This window comes from Rhagoletis zephyria, unplaced genomic scaffold (assembly GCF_001687245.7).
Source record: "Rhagoletis zephyria isolate East Lansing unplaced genomic scaffold, Rhagoletis_zephyria_1.1 Rzeph_scaffold_01356, whole genome shotgun sequence".
NCBI classification, from domain to species: Eukaryota; Metazoa; Arthropoda; class Insecta; order Diptera; family Tephritidae; genus Rhagoletis; species Rhagoletis zephyria.
Window position 1 is genome coordinate 95827 of NW_016158440.1, and position 22831 is coordinate 118657.

The 22831-nt window shown below is 35.1% G+C and overlaps 1 protein-coding gene across 1 annotated transcript in view; it reads left to right on the forward strand.

Annotated features, from left to right (window-relative positions):
• Nucleotides 1-18140, forward strand: part of Ctps (CTP synthase) — a 96069-nt gene extending 77929 nt beyond the window's left edge. Inside the window, exon 4 of the mRNA XM_017617200.1 lies at nucleotides 16886-18140. Within this exon, the coding sequence (XP_017472689.1) occupies nucleotides 16886-17999 (1114 nt within the window). The 3' untranslated portion in view covers nucleotides 18000-18140. The remainder of the gene's footprint in view (nucleotides 1-16885) is intronic.
• Nucleotides 18141-22831: the final 4691 nt, after the last annotated feature.

Sequence of the window (22831 nt, forward strand, 5' to 3'; positions counted from 1 at the left end):
GAGCTGATGCTGTAGAACCCGCTCATCCTCTCCCATATGTTTTAAATACTGCTGCTGCTACAGTCGTCGATGGCGCAGATGTAGCCTCTCCACCTGCTTCTCATCTTACTAACTCTTCATCACGTGTTCCGAGCTCTGCAATACAGCGACTACGTGTTTCCCTTTTGTGTGCCCATTACCACCACAAGGCAGCACCCTCGTCTGCAGCACATAAAGCAGGGGGCCAGCAGGCAACACAACTTCCTTACATCCCACATACTAATTGGTCTCCCAAGGTATACAAAAGTGCTACAATTTAACTGTAACGGACTTCGGAGCAAGATCGAGGAGATAACCGTCTTCATGGGCCGGTATGGAATATTAAAAGCTGCGGTCCAAGAGACGAAGCTGCAACTCTGTTGAATTGCGCCGGATACTATGTGCACCGTCGAGATCGCGAGCGCGATAATGGTGATGGCCTAGCGTTCATCACGCACCACACCGTGTATTATCGTCTTATTGAAGCAGACATCGACCGCAGGGATATAATCCTAGAATATCAGGGTATTGCGCTATCCGGTCAGGCGATGTCGAGCTCGAAATATTTAACGTATATATACCCCCTGTCACCAGTTGCCCGGCAGAATATCACGCTGAAATAGGTGCGCTCTTCAGAGGTGAAAACCGTATGGTAGTTGGTGACTTCAATGCGCACCACGATCTTTGGCATTCAACCCTGTCAAACGATCGTAAGGGGAAACAATTCGCTGAGTAAATAGACGATTCGACATTCTGCACAATGAACGACGCCGTACCCACCAGGATTATGGGTAGCTGCTGCAGCTCGCCTGACTAATAATCGGCAGCGCTGGTCTGATAAACAGCATATGACGACCTATGTTGACCTTAGTATGAGACCATCTGCGTATAGTCATCTCGATTGATACACCTGCCGACTTTGCTTCCGTGTCTGTCTGTCAAATATTACGGTCCGATATCTTGTGAACTTAGCAGCAAGTATCGATGCAGCCACTATTACAGAAGCGCTTAAGGTATTAAACTTTAATGCAAATCAGTAGATAGCAAGGCGAAGAATTGCCAAATTGAGCTCAAAGGCATCGTGAAAGAAGAAAAAAACAAATTTGATCAAAATACATGTGCGAGTGTGGTAGCATTTTGCTGTATCGCCCGAAAACCGGACCGTTGCCTATTGGGATATCTTAGACCTTTCAGAATGCAATAAAAAACACATTTTTAAGTTTCAATTGAAGGTTATTTGGTCTGGCAAGACTAAATTAATCGCTTTCAATCAGATGGCCGGGCATGGTATTGGATCAAAAACCCAAATTAAGCCAATGCTCATCATGTAAGGCAAACTGTGAATCACAGTGGTCTGTCAATAATAGTTTGGGGCTGTATTTCAAAAATTTTGTTGGTCCGTTAGTACGCATTATGCGTAAGGAACAGTATCTGTTCACATTTGGACAAAATTTGCAAGATGTAGTCGAAAAAATTCGAGTTTCTGCTGAAAAATCACCCAAAACACATTGCACTTGTTCGCAAAGACTGGATACAAATGCAAAAATTAACTAATTTGAAATGACCTCCACAATCCGCGGACATGAATCTCATAGAGAATTTGCGAAATCAACTAAAAGCACAGCTTTCTAAGTATCCAAGTCCGCCCAATGGAGTACATAAGCTGTGAAAGCAAACTAAGGATATATGGGTGANCTAACTCTTCATCACGTGTTCCGAGCTCTGCAATACAGCGACTACGTGTTTCCCTTTTGTGTGCCCATTACCACCACAAGGCAGCACCCTCGTCTGCAGCACATAAAGCAGGGGGCCAGCAGGCAACACAACTTCCTTACATCCCACATACTAATTGGTCTCCCAAGGTATACAAAAGTGCTACAATTTAACTGTAACGGACTTCGGAGCAAGATCGAGGAGATAACCGTCTTCATGGGCCGGTATGGAATATTAAAAGCTGCGGTCCAAGAGACGAAGCTGCAACTCTGTTGAATTGCGCCGGATACTATGTGCACCGTCGAGATCGCGAGCGCGATAATGGTGATGGCCTAGCGTTCATCACGCACCACACCGTGTATTATCGTCTTATTGAAGCAGACATCGACCGCAGGGATATAATCCTAGAATATCAGGGTATTGCGCTATCCGGTCAGGCGATGTCGAGCTCGAAATATTTAACGTATATATACCCCCTGTCACCAGTTGCCCGGCAGAATATCACGCTGAAATAGGTGCGCTCTTCAGAGGTGAAAACCGTATGGTAGTTGGTGACTTCAATGCGCACCACGATCTTTGGCATTCAACCCTGTCAAACGATCGTAAGGGGAAACAATTCGCTGAGTAAATAGACGATTCGACATTCTGCACAATGAACGACGCCGTACCCACCAGGATTATGGGTAGCTGCTGCAGCTCGCCTGACTAATAATCGGCAGCGCTGGTCTGATAAACAGCATATGACGACCTATGTTGACCTTAGTATGAGACCATCTGCGTATAGTCATCTCGATTGATACACCTGCCGACTTTGCTTCCGTGTCTGTCTGTCAAATATTACGGTCCGATATCTTGTGAACTTAGCAGCAAGTATCGATGCAGCCACTATTACAGAAGCGCTTAAGGTATTAAACTTTAATGCAAATCAGTAGATAGCAAGGCGAAGAATTGCCAAATTGAGCTCAAAGGCATCGTGAAAGAAGAAAAAAACAAATTTGATCAAAATACATGTGCGAGTGTGGTAGCATTTTGCTGTATCGCCCGAAAACCGGACCGTTGCCTATTGGGATATCTTAGACCTTTCAGAATGCAATAAAAAACACATTTTTAAGTTTCAATTGAAGGTTATTTGGTCTGGCAAGACTAAATTAATCGCTTTCAATCAGATGGCCGGGCATGGTATTGGATCAAAAACCCAAATTAAGCCAATGCTCATCATGTAAGGCAAACTGTGAATCACAGTGGTCTGTCAATAATAGTTTGGGGCTGTATTTCAAAAATTTTGTTGGTCCGTTAGTACGCATTATGCGTAAGGAACAGTATCTGTTCACATTTGGACAAAATTTGCAAGATGTAGTCGAAAAAATTCGAGTTTCTGCTGAAAAATCACCCAAAACACATTGCACTTGTTCGCAAAGACTGGATACAAATGCAAAAATTAACTAATTTGAAATGACCTCCACAATCCGCGGACATGAATCTCATAGAGAATTTGCGAAATCAACTAAAAGCACAGCTTTCTAAGTATCCAAGTCCGCCCAATGGAGTACATAAGCTGTGAAAGCAAACTAAGGATATATGGGTGAATATACCTCCAGAATTTTTACAGAGATACAAATAAGGTATGCCAAATCGCATCTAGGAACTAAACAAAGCAAAAGGGCACTGAACATTGTGTTAATAGTTTTTTTTCGTGAAAATTGTTAAAAAGTTTTTAAAAATATATGCAAAACTGTAACATTTGCATTAATTTACATTTTTGTCTGCTGGTTTTATTATTGTTGTTGGATTGACTTCAAATCCTTATGAGAGAGGAAGTACAGGTGTACCAATAAGAATATACAACAAAAGTATGAAAGTCGTTAGAACTTGGAAATATAGCGATGGCTGAAGTAAAAAGTGTTACAACATGTTACAGTTTTGCCCGTCTGTGTATGTATATGTGAATGTTAATTAATTAAAAACCAACAACCACATGATCAGGTCTAAATATAAGGTGACCAGAATTTTTTAGCATTCCAGGAGTACAAATACTCTAAATTGAAAAGACAAAAAAATTGTTTTATATTTATTTTAACACATAAATAACGAATAAGTTAACATTGTTAAAAAAGCAAAAGCAATTCAAAGTTGCTCTAACTAGAAGTCAAACAAGTTAATAGGACACTGTGTTGCATAATTATAAGACCAAAAAATGTTACCGTTGATTTTTGGCAATTTTTTTTTATTGAAAGTGTTGTTCATTTTCGTCGGCCGCTGTGGTGTATTGGTAAGCAGTGCGCGCTTCCACTCCACAATGCCTGGGTTCAAACCCTAGCCAAAGCAACATCGCAAAAATATAGAAAAAAGGTTTTTTCTTAACAGCGGTCGTCCCTCGGCAGGCAATGGCAATCCTTCGAGTGTATTTCTGCCATGAAAAGCAGCTTCTCATAAAAATACAATCGCCGTTCGGAGTCGGCGTAAAACTGTAGGTCCCTCCGCTTTGTGTGACAACATCTATAACATATGTGTAAGCGCCAATCTATTATTATTATTATTGTTCATTTTCTCCCATATAAAAAAAAATCGAACATACTTTGTATGGAAGAAAATAAGTGACACCGTAAAAAAATGCCAAAATCAACGTTATTTTGTAGCCATATAAAACTCGCGCTTTATTAAACTAAAACTGCATGGGCTATGAAACTGCATACGCAAAACTTAAATTCTTAAAAAAAGTGTGAAATATTGGTAAAAACTCGCTGATTTTTTGTATTATTGCGCAAAGTTAAAAATGTGAATTTTTATGGTGTTTTTTTTTTTTTTTTTATAGAATGAGCAGTATTTTTATAAGAAAATAATTGAAATTAAATAATATACAAATAAAAAGTCGAAATTTGTTAATATGTGGCGCTCTTTAAATTATGCAATGCAGTGTAGTAATGTCATAACTATGGCTGGGAATCTCATGCAAATGCATGTTTTTATTTTGCATCTTAAACGGAAATGGTTAAGTTTTCTTTGCGATTCATAGAATTTCCTTTAAAATGGCATTCAATCGTTAGTGCATATTTTGCAGTATATGCATAGTTTTACATATATTGCAAAAAATACCTGGTTCTGCATATTTATTGGGCATATTTTAGTATATTTTACAATAAACGCATATAGCTTTTGCATATTTCTGTTTTTTTTTTTTTTGATTTACATACAACCATTTAATTTTAGTGCGAAATCTCTTGACAAAAAATTACCTATAAATTTTTCCCAAATATTCATCTGAATATCTTCTCGGATAGCCAAGCGGCCATTAAGGCATTCTCTTATACCTCTGTTAAATCTCAACTAGTTCAGGACTGTAGGAGAGAGCTGGCGTATATATATGATTAATACGAAATTACCTCAATATGGGTCACGGACATAGAGATATTTACGGAAACGAGTCAGCGGCTCTGCAGTGAATGTGTCCAATAAAAAAATTACCGAAATTTATCACTCGATACCAAGAAGAGGTGGAACCGTGAATTACCCGGCAGTTCTGGGCATCCTACGACCCACTTAAAACCAAAGGTATCTTAAGAATGAGCAAAGAAGACACTGCAGTGCGCACAGGGTACTGGCATGGATTGGATTGCCCTTCAACAGGTTCTGTCGAGCTTTGGAATCAAAATGGCAAACTTACTAATAGCTTGTCACCACTTAAACCAACAAAACATTCATCTGAACCACTATTAAACTGTCAATGTTTCTGTTTACAGAAGATTGTGACTGTCTGCCAAATTATAAACTAATTGTATGCATAAATATGTATCGTATTTTGAAGTTAATTGTTTTCGTTATCATTGTTAAAATATATTTGTTATTTATTTTTGTACCGGCAATAAAATATTACAAAAAGATTTTTAATTGCATATTTTACTTGTTTATAGCGCATATTTTTGAATTTTGAATGCATATTATATGCGCATATTTTTGATTTTTTAGTGCATGAGATTCGGAGCCCTAATCATAACTAATGGGCAAAAATATTAAAACTGCATGGGCTATAAAACTGCATACGCAAAACTTTTCCCAAAATTCTTAAAAAATATGTAAAATTTTTGGTGAAAATTCTCTGAATTTGTATAATTTTTACGCAAAGTTTGAAATGTGAATTTGTATGGTGTTTTTTATAGAATGAACCAGTGTTGGCACTAATCGATTGATTTTTTAATTAATTAGTTAATTTGATTAAAATCAATCGAATTACAGTTAATCATGATTTAGTTTAATCTGATTAAATAGTTAATCGTAACCGTGATTAAAAAAATTATTTTTTAATCATTAACCCTTAATTTGATTAAGTAGGTTTGGTGATTAATTAATTTATGCTGAAATTGTCTTGCACACATGGCTAAGTCGGTTTCCCTCATCAATCTAAACAATTTGGTGTGCATTTTGATTGTGATCTATTACCAGCAGACGTTATGAAAACTAGGTTTTATATCTCTCTGCACATGTGCCATGGGTTGTCAAACTTCCCAGTTTATGTTATACAAATTTATAATTATTATTTGTTTATATAAGTATTATGTGTTTTTCATAAGCGTCAAACAGAAAATAATAACCGTATATGGTGTTTAAATTTAAATTGCAGACAAACTAGACCACTTAATCAGATTTTTTTTTAATCGGATTACTGATTGATGATTAAAATTAATTAATCGTAATCACAACCGACGATTAACGATTAAAAAAATTTAATCATTAATCATACAGATAAACATTTTAATCGTTAATCAGATTAGCATTTTGCCAACACTGGAATGAACTATATTTTTATAAGAAAATAATTAATGTTAAATAGTGTAAAAATGAAAAGTCAAAACTTGTTAATATGTGGCGATCTTATAATTATTCAACACAGTGTTGTAATGTCATTACTTATGGGCAAAGAAAAATAGCTATTCACCATTTTAAATGAAAATATAACAAAAAAATCGAATTGTTTTTGTTATTTTATGGCCTTATAACAAATATATTCAACAATTTTTTATTGAGCTCGAGGCCGTTTTTAATGAAAAACTTATTGTGGAAAAGCAACAATAATTGAAAAAATGGTAAAAGTGATAGCACAGTGCATAGGCAACTGGCTGAGTCAGTGGGATCGTCGGTTCGAAGCCTACTGAGAGAAGTCTGATGAGGAAATGTGGTGATTTCCGAAATAGCTATCACTTCTACCATTTTTTCAATTATAGTTGCTTTTCCACAATCAGTTTTTCATTAACAACGGCCTCGAGCTCAATAGAAAATTGTTGAAAAAAAATCTAATTGTGAAAAATACTTATGCTTTTCTTCAGCAGGCCATCGGCTGAAAATTTGCATGCAAAAATAGGGACGTTTTCATGCAGTGGGAATATTGGGTTTTATTCACATGCAATTGCAAAGACTTTAAATTTGTTTAAAAATTTTGTATTTATTAAGTAATGGTCGTATCAAAAAAAAACTGTATTAACAGCCGCACTCAGAAATGTTCCTTAAATTAGCTCTAACGGGCACTTAACTAATTATCGTTAAATCTGTTAATTAATGTTTCCTCTCAGAGTTAAAAATTATGAAATGAAGAATTTAAGTATGGCCCCAGTTGCGGCCCTTCATTTTTGTGGCATCACTCACTTTTTTCGTTCAGTTTGAAATAAAATATAAAATATATAAGTATTTATATAATTTTGCGCGCACCGGCTTAACAGACGCAATGGCTGAGTGAGCAGAGCACTAGCGCGCCAGTCGAGAGATCCGAGTTCGAGTCCTAGGGCAGGAAAATTTTCTTTTTCCTTTTTTATTTATTTATTTTTTTCTTATTTAGTTTTATAAACTATCTGTATTGAATTTTTTAGCTTTTTTGATCTAATTTTCTTTTGGTGTATAGATTTTATTGCTTTAAAAAGAAAACAATTTTTTTAAAATTTAATTAAATTGTTTGCTAAAAGACAAACAAGACCAATAACAGGCCAATTCCGGCATCTGTCTTTCAACTCACCTCAGTCTTTCAAGAGACAAAAGTCTTTATATTTCGGCAACTATCTTGAAAGACATTTTCTGTATTTCGAATAACTAATTGACAGATGTGCTAATAGTGTTATTATATTTTTTACGCTTAGCAATAAGTTTTCTAAAAACAAAACGAAATGAAAAACAGGAAAAACTAAAAATTTTAGAAACTGAAAGTGAAAGAAAAAAGATGAATCAAAAAAGTTTCCAAAAGTTAAATAAAATAAAAAATATGAATTTTTAAGCAATAAAACTTAAAAAAAAAATTGTATTAAAAAAAATTTGTTGCCGAGGATTGAATTCGGATCTCTTGAATGGCACGAAAGTGCTCTGTTCACTAGGCCATTGCCACTGTTACAGCGATGTTATCGAAATTGAAATTTATTGAAAACAAACAAAAAATTTCAGAATCATTCGCTAAAAAGTTAAGGAAAGGGTTTTGTTTACTTAACTTTAATGTTCATTAAATGCCATTAACGAATCATTAACTGACTCTGAGAGGGAATCTTTTTAAATCGTTACTGAGGGACACCTTAAGTAATCATTAAACGACTCTGAGTGCGGGTGTAAGTCACTTATATCTAGGTGGATACATTAATCACTTTAGTTATATAAATTTTGAAGCTCGAAAATTTAAAATTTTTTGATAAGATATTTTGCACGTGTGAAAATAAAGAATAATGTGCCTTTGCGTATATCACCTCATTTAATTCAAGTAGGCATCTTGAAATATTTATAAAAATTGGTTTTAAATCCCTTAAAGCTAAATATTGAAAATGAAGCTGAAGAAAAAAATGGGTTGAATACCTCAAATCACTTAAACAGCCGCACTCAGAGTCCTTTAATGATTAATTAAGGTGTCCCTCAGTAACGATTTGAAAAAATTCCCTCAGAGTCAGTTAATGATTCGTTAACGGCATTTAATGAACATTAAAGTTAAGTAAACACAAACCTTTACTTAACTTTTTAACGAATGATTTTGAAATTTTTTGTTTGTTTTCAATAAATTTTAATTTCGATAACGTTGCTGTAACAGTAGCAATGGCCCAGTGAGCAGAGCACTTTCGTGCTGTTTTACTGCCTAAAAAATTCATATTTTTTATTTTATTTAACGTTTGGAAACTTTTTTGATTCGCCTTTTTTCTTTCACTTTCAGTTTCTCAAATTTTTAGATTCACCTGTTTTAAAAAAATATATTTTTTTCATTTCGTTTAGTTTTTAGAAAACTTATTGCTAAACGATAAATATAATAACACTATTAGCACATATTTTAATTAGATATTCGAATTCAGAAAAGGGCTTTCAAGATAGCTGCCGAAATATAAAGACTTTTAGCTCTCGAAAGAATGAGGTGAGTTGAAAGACAGATGCCAGAATTGGCCTGTTATTGTTCTTGCCTGTCTTTTAGCAAGCAATTTAATTAAATTAAATGTTTTTTTTCCTTTTTAAAGCAATAAAATCTATAAATCAAAAGAAAATTAGATCAAAAAAGCAAACAAATTCAATACAGATGATTTATGAAAATCAAAAAGAAAAAAAAAACAAATAAAACAGGAAAAAGAAAACGTCTGCTGAGCCAGTGCGCGCAAAATGATATAAATACTTATTTTTACTTTATTTTTTTATAGTTATTTATTTTATTTTATTTATTTTTTTTTAATTGTATCTATTTTTTATACATCTTTTAATTAGTCTTTCTAAATATAGAAAAGAGCTTTCAAGGTAGTTGCCGGTATATAAAGACTTTTGGGAGGTTCCTTGGGAAACTGAACCTCAGAGCAGAAAATTTTTTCTTTATAAAACTAACAAATGTGTGGATAAGACATGTGTACAAATTTTAACAAATTAAAGCTTTTAAATGTATTTTTATTTTTTACGTTTTAAAATCATGTTATAAGTAAGTTTTCTGAGTAGGTTTAAATCAGGTTGTGTTGAAAGTACTGTCAAATAATTTGCGATTCATAATTCAAGTGTTTGGTAAGAAAAATATATAGTAGAACTCATCTGCGTTTAATAAAATTGTGTTATATATTAAATTGTGTGAGTACTTTATCTATATAATAAGTTATTATTAAGCAGTATTGGTCTTGTCCCACCCGTGACAAAAAAAGGTAAAAGTTGTTGTAATTACAGAAGTTGAAGTTGTGTTTCGGGTTTGTTACATAATGTTAGAACTTCATTGTCAATGTTTGCCATAATTGCATTTTCGTTTCCACATAGTTAGAAAATAATAATTCAACAGTCAAGCATGACCCACCCGTGATAGCTACGGGTGGTACAGTTGCTAGAGGTAGGTTTACACGGCTGAGAAGCTTTATTTGTTTGTTGAAGTGGACGCACGGGAAAAGGGCGGGAAATATGAGGCATTTGCTGATCAAAAATCTGTAACTTTTTTGTTGTAAATTTAAATTTGCATTTTTAATTTTTGTGTCTCATTTGGTTCCCGATATATAGACCAATATGTGGCATTGGAAAACATAAAAAGTACACTTTCTGATTAAATGGAAAGAAGATATTTGACTATTGGTATTAAACGATTGTTTTTATAAAATATTATTTCAGATATATATATATTTTTTAGATAGATTACCCTTTATTAAAAAAAATATATATATTAAACAAATTACTGAACTATAGATTATAGTAGGTGCCATAAGAAAAGTGTATAAAAACACCCTAAAACAAATTTTCAAGCAATTAGTATAGCAAATTGAGCTTTGAAAAAAGCTTATCGTTTTCTAAAAATGATTGACAAAAAATAGTATATGTTTTACACATTAAAAATACATTTATGAAAATGCTTCATTTAAATATTTGGGGTTTCAATCGCTCCACAATCTGAAATGAATTCACTTATTTTCAACAGGCCTAGTCCGTGAAGTTCTTTGGTGATTTTTGCGTATGGCTTACGAATGCTTGTTATGTATGGATCTGATGTATACAGTAATGTACGGAAGATATCTTCGTTTGTCGCCAATCTTGAGTGTTTTCTTGCGTGATGTAGCCTAAATTTCTTGTTGTCTTTGTTGCGGGACTCTTGTGCGTCTTCTGAAAGTTGTCCGATTGGTAATACAGCAAAGTATTTTATAACACTCTCTCCATGGATCAATAGCTTGTGCACCGAGGATAGCATATAATACCAGTTGTATTTGTTGACATATAGGCCCCTATTATGAGTTGCATTCGATTTTCGACTGTGGTCGAAAGTGCTGAGCGAACGAATTTTCATTTGGTATTATGGCGCTCATTCGATGAAGAATAGCGCTATTGTGAATTTCGCTCGTTTAGGTTGTTCACAATAGTATATTTTTCACCGCTGAGAAGCTTTGTTTACAAATCGAGCAAACTAAATAGTGTGCTTATACATATTTATGTAAATTTGTTCTAATTAAAATGAAGTAAAAAAGAAAGCAAGTTTATAAAAACGTGGTAAAATGAGTACAACGAGTTCTGGTTCAACGATTCGTCAGAGGATGAGAGCTTAGTAAACTGGCCAGGAGTAGCAAATGTTTAAGAGAGTTTAAGTTTATTAGTCTTTCGAATATATTTTGATATAAAATATATTTAAGAAATTTGTCTACAGATTCATTAAAAAGTTCCGACCATCTAAAGAGGCGTTTGTGAGCCAAATCTATTTAAAATATTTTAAAACTATCAACAGCGCTACGATTTTGTTCTCAGAGATCGTGCCAACAGAGTATTGGGATTTTCTTTCACAAGTAAAACCAGCCTTTCGAGCTTGTGTTTAGTATTCACGATGTTAGAACTGCATGAAATTAATAAAAATTGTTTAAAATTAGTGTCTAGCCGCCAAAATGTAAGAAAACATATACAAAATCATAAATTTTTCACAATTTTCTAACACTTCGCTACACCATCGAAAGCAAAATTCTGTTCGACAGAAAATTCGATACTCAACGAAAATTTCGACACGCTTGCATAGCTCATAATACGAATTTCACTTTCGATCTTCGATAGCCAGCGAAGATCGAAAATCGAATGCAGCTCATAATAAGGGCCATATTCTTGCTGTTTCCAATGCATAAACGCCAAACTTTTCAGCATCAGTCATAACACCCGAAGATAAAGTTTGTATAATGATATACAGTCTGTGTATCAGCACTTCATCAACTCCAGTTATTTCAGCAGAACAAGTGACATTCGAACAAAATCTTCTTGCTGTATTTCCATCATTCGAGTTGCCACTTACTTGCCGTGGCTTATCTATGATTAATCCCAGCTTTTCTCGAAAAAGCCTTTACACCGCAGTTTTCTTTTCTTCTTTTGCCCTTTTGTGTACTTCATTTGTAGCAGACCATTTTTAAAAGCAAGGTTATATGATGTGTGCAAAATCATCTCCATGCATCAGCGTGGTTGTTGTTGTCAAAGTTTAAATAGTGGCAAATCAGCTGCACTTGATAGTAGTTGGTTGAATCAGGAAAATGAATTAGCAACAAGAGTTTTCGGGGTGTACATAGCTCAGTGGTTAACGCTTCTGACTTTGAACATCGAATACGCAGGTTCGATCCCTGCTGAAGTCTAGAAAAAAAAGTCTGATGAGGAGATGTGGTGATCTCCGAAATAGCTGCTATAACTTCTACCGCTTAGACTTTGTTGCTTTTTAAATTTTTCCTAATAAAAATAATCGTGGTACAAAGCTCAATAAAAACATTGAAAATACTGTACACTTTATAGTGTACGCAGTGTCATTTCCGCTAGCAACCGCCGCAATACTAATGAACGTAGATAACAAGAAGGGACAACTCGTTATAAGGTGCGTTCGCGTAGCTGTTAATTGTTCAAGTTTAACCAAAACTTACAGGTTTTTGCGTTCGCGTACGCAAAAAACTTGCAAAGTAGGGGAAATTGAGAGAGCAAAGTGACATTTCATTTTGAGGGGAAGCTGTTAGTTTCTGTTGGAAAAATTTTTGCCAACAGCAATTTGCCAACAGGGAAACAGCTGATCAAAAACAGCTGGTTGGCATTTACGCAAATCACAAACTTGAATTTGATGGTTTGGAAGATAAAAATTACAAAATGCGACTAATTAAACTTGTAAGAAATAAGTGGTTATTTGTTTAATCAATAAACTGTGTCAGTATAACACTTTGCCACGACTTTTCGTACGTTTTAAATTTTACACTTTTGTATGTAAACAAAAATTATATCAGCTGTTCGTCTAACTTGCAAGTTTCTGCAAATTTTCTGTTCGCGTACTATTTTGGATATTTCTCTCTTGTGGGAGAACAGATGACATTTCGCCGGAATTTGGCAGTTGGTTGGTTTCTGCTGGAGATTTTAAACGAACGCACCTATAATTGTAGCGAAAGTGCGCAACAGGGGCGTGCCTTCTCTTTTGCCCTAGTGCGTTTTTTGAGTTGTCCCTTCTTGTTATCTACGTTCTTTGGCAATACACACATGCAAAAGCACAAATACAATAACAAAAAATACACGCAAGCCAAAGTGCGAAAAAGATATCAAATACACACCTACAGCCAGTGTTGCCATTTTGGTGCTTCTGGAGCTAGATTTAGCTCTTTATTTTTCTATTTAGCTCTTTATTTTTCTATTTAGCTCCGAAAATCGGGTTTTAGCTCCTAGCTCTTTTCAAATTTATGTAGCGCTTTTTTAGCTCCAGAAAGTTTTAGTTGTATTTGGTATATATAAGCCAAAACTTAAGCGTTGATAAAATGGAAAATTTCGAGATGCAGTGTATCCACCATAAACTCTTGGATCTAGGTTGAAAAATTCAAAAACAAATTAAAAGAAAATCCTTTTTCTGATAGCGCGGATTTTGTTTTACCTTACTAATTTTACCTTTGAGGGGAGCCATTTTACTTTCCAGAAAAATTTAGCGAAAAAATTATTCAATTCAAATATCTGAAATCACAGACTAACAGTTTGTAAAGTATTTTTAGTTCACTGTTATAATTGCCATAGCAACTAATTCGAAATATATGCACCTTATTTTGGTTTTCAAAGATTTTTTCAGCACTTAAACTTATAAAATTCGTTGTTTTTATTAAAATTGCCGAAAATGTAAAACAACCTTACGTCAATAAATGCTCAACCTTAACAAAAATATGTAGCTCTTCATTTTAGCTCTTTTTAGCTCCTTTTTTCGACCGTTTTAGCTCCAAACGAAATTTTCTCTGGCAACACTGCCTACAGCCCGCCACAAAAAATTATTATTCTTTGTTTTTGCAAAACACTGAATAAATTACGGAAGAACACATACACATGTTATTACACTATGTAAACCATTTAATTTCAGTTGACACTATTGTAAATTGAAATGAAATAGTGAAATTTGCTTCGCCACTGCAATACAAAATCGTGTTGATTCGCCGGTAACTGCCGCTCTCCACAGGATAAAGTTTATAAGTATCTTGATACATATGTTAGAATATAAATATCCAATGGAGACCGTTCATTGCTCTTCAAGAGCAATATATATCAGGGCTTATATCTTACTATCTATTGCCGGCAATTTAGTAGTTTGACAGCTACATTTTCATTTGCACGAAAACTTCTTGGTGGCAACATTATTGATATTTTAATATCAAAGCAAAAATTGAGCTGGGTTCGAATCGTCACATACAATATCGTACTACTCGTCATGGAAAAACACTTTTTTCGGATTATGACATAGGTGAACGTACTCTTTGTCCCATTCACCTTATACTGCTTGACGTATCTCGTAATTTCCTTTCGTATCATTTTCAATCCGTGAACGGATGTTACGATTCGAGCCCTGTTTTCTATTAAGATATTTGTTATTGTGTAGTTGGAAGTAAAATAGTCTATTTTCCAAATTTTTAAGCGATTAAATCCGGCCAAAATACCTTTTAGAAGCCATCTAACCAATGCTTATATCAAGATATAAAAAGCCCACACAAATATCGCCACTGACATAACTTATATTTAGCATCCAAAATGACAGCTGGACAGCAATAAATTTTATCCTCTGGAGACGGCCAGTAAAGCAATGTTGTAGTGTGCTTGTGATGAAAGAGAACAGTCATTTCGGCGCTCTCATAAAATCGAGCACAGGTAAAAAGAGAACACTTCAATTGTGTACACTATGAAGACTATGCAAGCAAAATGTTTTGCGCTCCACGTTTAGTACCTTTACGTACCCAAATCACTAATTAGTTTTTTAAGGGGAAAACCATTTTTGATTATGTACTTGGATGTGAAATTACACATTTTCTAAAATTTGTTAAGCAGACGAACATGCTTATTTTAAGTCATCTTACAAAATCTTTTATCGAGATAAAAAATCCTCATACACAAATATTGCCACCGATAAAACTTACACATATCTGGCAAACAAAATTACATATGGTAGGCAATAATTTTCGCCTGTGGAGACGCGTCGTTAGCTAGTCTTTCAGTGTTGTAAAGGGTAAAGCTGAAAACAGTCTGCAGAATTTTGTCCATTACTGGAGCCCTCAGTGTTGCTTACTACAGTGTTGCCACTCATCAATGCCTTTTCATTAACTTGCCTTTTCAACTACAATTTTTCGTGTTATAGTAGATCGTAGCTTTCAACAAAAAACCTTATTCAATAGTAAATTTCAAATATTTTAAACGTATTTTGAATAGGAAATTATAACTTTTTTACCATCTGCAAAACTGGCGAAGTGGCACCTATCTGTAGAAGGAAGAAATCAGCTGACACGGAAAAATCTAAATTCCGCAGATTTCTGCGCTACAGGCTACAACTACAGAAAAATTCTGCGGTGTTGAGTTTTCATTTACATGACGCTTTGGACAGATCGTGTCAGCTGACTCGGGTTTACGTACCGGTAGGTTTACGTTCTTGACTAATTTCAGCTTAAAATATTATCGATTACGGCTAAAAGGCGTTTACACTGTGCAACCAAAGAACGTAGATAACAAGAAGGGACAACTCGTTATAATTGTGGCGAAAGTGCGCAACAGGGGCGTGCCTTCTCTTTTCATCCAATCAGAAAACGCACTAGGGCAAAAGAGGAGGCACACCCTGTTGCGCACTTTCGCTACAATTATAACGAGTTGTCCGTTCTTGTTATCTACTATCTTTGGTTCAACTTACACCGGCGATTAGTTGAATCAAAAGTTTACATAATTTAACTGAAAGTTGAACAGTGTAAACGCCTTTTTAAATACAATGATTGTGTACGATTAGGAAATAATAATATTTTGAACGAAATTTTTTGAAAATTTCATCACTGCTGTAAAACTCGAAAAGGAGGACAGAGAAGGACAAAATTTTTGAGGAGGGCGAATCACGTTTAAGGAGACAATCCTTCTCAAAGGAGGACGGTTGGTCAGCTTACTAAATAGCACAGAAATCTTTGTCCTTGATTGTAGTTGGGCTGACAAATGAAAAAGTGGAAAACGCAAAAGCAGTTTACATGGCGAACTTAGCTCAGTTGGTAGACCACTGGCTTTCTATACCGGAGTTGCTGGTTCAAGTCCCAGCGAAGTCGATGAAGAAGTCCGATGTTGTGTTTGTAACAGCATACATATTCCCCAGAGTTTTTGGAGAGCGATGCTGAAGTGACAGTCCTTGGCCTGATATAAATCTGTGTCGACCCGACTGTCGTCAGAAATGATGAAATGTGATCTTCGAAATGGCAGCTATAACTCCTACCAGCATCTTTCGTTAAAAGCTACCTCAAGCTTAATAGAATTTTGTATATGTGACCTGGTCTACGAAAAGGGAGCTTACGTGCGAAAACTAGTTTTCTGTGAAAAAGCTGTTAAAAGTAAGCAACTCGTTTCGTCAGTTTCTCATTATCTCGTTAATTGTTCTCCGCGCCGGACGTCCAGTAAGTGTTGTTGTTGGTCGGAATATTATTATAGTTTTATTATTATTATTAATATTATTATTATTTTTAGTACACTTCTAAGCAAGTTAGGATTTTCTGCTTTTCACCACGTGAAAAAGCATCTCATCTTCCATCCGAATCAACCAAAAAGTGAAAATTGATTTTTTGACACCTAAGCCCCCTTTCCGTAGACCAGGTCACATATGTATATGTAATTGTTATTAGGCCACTAATACCAAAAAATTAACACTTTTACTATTTTTCATAGGCCATACTACTGCTAATCTTATCATTAGAGATAACTTTTAATTTTGGTTTCCTTCCAGATGCTTACAGCAATGGAAAGACCTGGCACGCCGCTCCGAGACTCTCCGTGAAGAAGTGAACATTGCCATAGTCGGTAAATATACACGCCTGGAAGACTCCTATGCATCAGTGGTGAAGGCACTTCAACATGCATCTCTAGCTGCGGGTTTTAAATTGAATTTAAAGTTCATTGAGGCTTGCCACCTGGAGAGTGGGACGCGGGACAAAGACCCTACCAAATACCATGAGGCTTGGATGCAACTTTGTGATAGTGATGGTGTTGTGGTGCCAGGTGGATTTGGTTCGCGTGGCATGGAAGGAAAAATTGTTGCATGCAATTGGTGCCGTGAAAAACAAAAGCCAATGCTAGGTATTTGCCTAGGCCTCCAAGCAGCCGTTATTGAATTCGCACGCAATGTGCTCGGTCTAAAGGATGCTAATACTACAGAAATTGATCCGAAAACCGGTAATCCGCTAGTAATTGATATGCCAGAGCATCACACTGGCCAAATGGGTGGAACTATGCGTCTAGGTAGACGTACAACCATTTTCTCTGATGAGAATAGCGTTATCAAAATGCTTTACGGAAACCCGAAAACAGTCGATGAACGACACCGCCATCGGTATGAAGTAAATCCTAAGTATGTGTCCACATTGGAGGAACACGGCATGCGCTTTGTGGGCTATGATGACGAGAAAAGACGTATGGAGATTGTTGAGCTGCGTGATCATCCATATTTCGTTGCTACACAGTATCATCCAGAATACTTGTCACGGCCACTTAAACCCTCTCCACCATTCCTTGGCTTAATATTGGCGTCGAAGAAGCGTTTAACCAGCTATTTGGCGCGTGGCTGTCGTCTATCGCCACGCCAGCTTTCCGATGCCTCATCTGACGAGGATATATCTGCTGAGGAATGTGAAAGACTCGTAAACGCTGTTAAGCCATTGCAGTTAAATGGACATTTATCGCCTGTAAATCCTACGCGTCTTCAGAATGGTCGCTCTAAGAATTTTCAGTCGAATATCGAGGGGAAAACCATAGTGGACACTGGACTGAATGGTGAAAAACCAAATGGGGATATTAAAATAAACTCAACAACGGAAAACGAGGGCAATGGAGATGCACATTAAATACCAATAAGGCCGGACTTCCCTGAAATACTTTGAATTAGATAGTGAAACTTTAAATGGTGAATTATATTAGATTTTTTTCTATTAGAGCACATCGTCACCTGAAATGGAAAAAGACGTAACAACATCGTAACTGAAATGGAAAAAGTCGTGACTTAAATTTTTTTTTTTATTAAATGATGGAGTTTTAATTCGATGAAATCCATCATATTTATCAAAAACTGAATTTTGGATTTTTTATTAGCTACGACTTTTTGAATTTCAGCGACGATGTTTGTTATGTCTTCTTGCATTTCAGGTGACGATATTCAATTTCTTATATACTATAGTTATATACATACATATTCTTCGAAATGTCAAATTATTTTTATTTGATTTAGTAGTACATATTCAATTAAATACTAAAATACTTAGCACTCCGCAACACATTTGCGTGCGTTTATTTATTTTGTTTTCCTGGTGTGAGTGTATTGTGGTGGGATAATTTATTCAAAAATGTATATCTATCTAGGCACTTGCTCTCTCCATTTTTTTTTGGATGCGAACTGTCAAATCGCTTCTAGTGCAATAATTAGTCACTGCCACTTAAAACGCTCACACTAGTGAGCAAAATAACGCCCTCAAATATATTTTTAAATTGTAAGTATCCTTTGAATATTTGATTAAATGCTGACAATTCTCAAATATTGATCTTATTTGTAAACTGTCTACATACTAACATATGTACAAGAATTACAACTTATATTTATATGCCTAATTTTGTAGTTAATATAATTAGCGTTCATTTATATGCATTATTGTCTGGGCATGGACCATCTAACTTGATTTGAACTCTTAAGCAGGGCTATTTTTTTGTTGTGAAGCTCAGCTCAGTCTTTAATATTGTTTATGCTTATTGTACATACATAACAATTGTTTCATTTTGCATATAATACGAGTTTTCAGATAAACAGTACACATATTTTTTGTAGCTAATGTGTCGTTCGATATTCGAAAGTACAAATGTTTATCTCAGAAATCTACTTCGACTGTTTAAAATTTAAAATGCAATAAATTGCTTTCAAACTGTTATTTGTAGTAAATTTAGTTAGGCTGTATGGTCGCAATCGTTTAATTATATAAATTTTGATTATTAAATATTTTATTTTAGTTCCTATTAATGCATATCTGCATTCACAATTGTAAAGTTGAATAATTAATAAACATAACAGTTTTAAGGTATAAGGAATTAAATATGTGGAAAGTATGGGTTAATTCCAAAACGTCAAAATACAAAGCATCAGTCTCTTTTATTTCTAAAACGCACTAGAAGAAAACATCTAACGACAGTCGGGTCTACGTAACCGGAACGACCCAGATTTATATCTGGCCAAGGACTGTCACTCCAGCAACGCTCCCCAAAATCTCTTTGGGGAATTTACGTGCTGTTACAACAACAAGAACATAACATATAACTTGCGAAACCTAGTTGGAAACTAGCATCAAACCGTGGTTGCGCACATTTGACATTACAATCTACTGGGGTTTGGAAGTAAAAGAGACTGATGCTTTGTATTTTGACGTTATGGAAAGCAGCCTATGCCAGTTAATTATAAAACCAGTTTTTACACACTAATGAAATGCTTCCTGTACACCCGATATGGCAAGAGTAATAATTGTAAATAACTGAAACAGTTTGGTATTTAATTTTGTTATTCATATTTCCAAATTTATTGATACATTTTATTTATGTAAGTTGTAACTGGAACTTATTATTAATACTAGATTCTATATTCATTATTAGGTAATTAACTAGTACTTCTTAGGAGTAATAATAAATTCGTTTTTTCTTTGGTTGCATGATTCGCACATGCGAAGTAAAAATCAGCGTCCAAATTAAAGACTAATTTCATTAAGTATTTAAGAAATTTTATATTACAAATATGTATGTACATATTTATTTAGTATTGTGTATATCGGCAGAGAATTCGTAATAAAAAGAAACTGAACGAAGGAAATTAATGGAATTTATTATTAAAGACGTTTTGAATAGATTACAGTTACTTAAGCCAGATTCTTTTGAAGATGAAAATATTAGTTGTGATCCCGTTTGAGTCCGAACTTACCATTTTTTACCAGAATTTCCCAGATTTTACTGGAAATTGATCCCGTACTCGGTTCTCTGGCAACTGAGAGGACAAATAAGAGAGTAAATAAGGCCCGCAGTTCAGTGATTGGACTTCTACCACATTGTGGTAGATCTGCCACTTTTTTGAGCATATACCATATATACCACACAAGGTCTGAAATCTACCACATTCGCGTTTTTGAGTAGTTTTATTTTTGCTCGACATAATTTTCTTAATTCTTAAGAGCAAAAATTGTCCAACACTAAACACCAACAACAAAGCCGAATGGGAGGATAAAATAAACTGTAAATAGTAAATTTTCTCAATAATCAATTTTTCGACAGGAAACGTGGTTTTATTGTGTTAAATTGCAAAATATATGATTTATAAAAAGAATTAATAGCGATTCTTGTGAAAGTATTAGCAAATTTCAGTGCGTCTAAAGTTCCTAAGACGTTTTTTACTTTTTCCTGGGGATTTGTAAAATCGGCAAATCCCACGTAGCGGTTGCTGGAACGTGTCACATTTGTTCGGTACATCGAGATGTGATAAAAAGTAACGCTGGCAGCACTCCGAACGGTTGCAGAAATCTCTCAAAATATGTTCGAAAAATATCTTGATATAGAAGCAACTGCTTTACACTGTCAAGGAAAAAAATTGCCAAAACTAGGCGCAGTTTTTTGCAACTCCAATCTTGCACTTTTTTTATTCTAATTAAAATGTTTACAATTTAGGTGAAACCCTGCAGAATTTTTTAAATTTTTGTACTAAATTTGATCCAAAACCTGAGATCTACCAATTTTTTTTTTAAATCTACCACATTTTTTTCCAGATTCTACCACACACATTTTTTTTAAAGTCCGATCACTGCCGCAGTTGCCTTGCCAGGCCACAACCTACGCACTGGTACGCAGACCGTTGGAGTGTCAGCGCCGGTGTTGTTGGTGCCCGATAAATTGGCGTCGGCCCGATAAATCTATAAGCGAATTAGGTGCTTTAGCGGTCACCACCACGGCGCACAGAAACAACACCATGGACTTGGCCATTGCCATAATACGCAAAAAAGAGAAAAAAGGTGATACCCCTACTACTGTCTTTCGCCTAATCTCTCATTCCTAGATTCTAATGGTCTGATTATGCATACTTCGCATAACTTCGCACATCTTCGCATAAACTTCAAACTGTAATTTCGTATGTACTTTGTGTGTATTTTGTATGTATTCCATTACCCAGAAATTAGCAGAACTTTTAAAAACTTAGCGATCTGTTGAGTTTAGATTTTGCTTCACATTTTCTTAAGTTACACTTTTTGTGCTCTGGTACAAATGGTTGTGCGAAGTTATGCGAAGTATGCATAATCAGACCCTTACTATTGATCGGCACCGTTTTTCCCCGTTGGGGTGGCGCTCCACCGACAAACACCTGCTTCGCTCAACTAGAGCTCATACTACCTCTTACGCAGGTCCATACATACACATATCACTCATTTACTTCAGTAGTGTCATAATCCAAAAATTACAAATATTGAGTTATGTAAGTACCCAGAAAATACCGCTGGTTCATATGTAGCCCACTAGAACAAAATAAGTATTCATTTTTATTATGGGAGTACATACAGTATATTTTGCTTAGCTGCACATCCATCTCGGTACGAAAAACTTGTGCACTTAACCGAGAAAGGTACTTAAGCGAATTTTCTTTACTACTTCAATGAGGAAGGTACCCGAATCCCTATGAAACCAAGTAATGGAGGAGCACTTACCACGTAGATATTACTGCAAGCGAAATTTTTACCGAATGGTATCTTACTATCTATATAACTACATAAATTGATAGCCATTTTCGTTGTTCTGCGAGATGAGCAAAATAAATAAAAGCTTGTAAAATTAGGTAATTGTAGGGCCAGTGCAGGTAAACGTAATACTTTCTTTGATAATTGATACTAGTTGCACAATTTTTAAGGCAGGTATCGCCAATGTGCAGGTATGTTGAATGCATCTATCGGAGCAGTTTCCTTACAAATGTTACAAATAACGCCTCTGATGCGCATTTTGGGGTAGGTATCTTAAAGGTGCATTTAAGCATAAAGGCAGCAAAGCAAAATATACTGTATATGTAAATTCAAAACTTTAAAGTCATTTTCTTGAGTTTATTTTTTATTTTTAGTTATGACACTATTGAAGTAAATTAGCGATATGTGTGCACAATTGAGTGTCGATTAACTTCACTCCTATCGGTTGGAGTGAAAGGAAATAGGTAAATAGAACGAAGGGGAAACCAAAGTTCTGCCAGTACGCGACAAAATCTGTAATGTTTTTGCGCTGAATTAAATTCCGAAAGGCCATTTCGAATTTCAGAGAACGTAAAGAACACATACGCAAATTATAGGTTACGTTCTTTGAGCTTTTTTTTTAGTGCAGCCAAAAACTTTTCTTCCATCTTAAAAAGGATGTGCATCGAGGACACAAACCTCTACATTATACCGCAACACTTGTTTCACAAGCATGCGTACGGATTCATGTTGCTAACTACACAGAGAAAAAAAAATACCTAATAAGAGAAAACTACTTACTTTTGTATATACATGGGCAATTCTAAATTAGTTCGGACTTTCGCATGACTCGCCAGTTTTTATTCGGACACAAAATTTTCGCTGGTTTATTATCAAAAATCAGGTTACATATGTTGTGTAGATTATGTAAATGCAAAAAAAGCACCACCGTA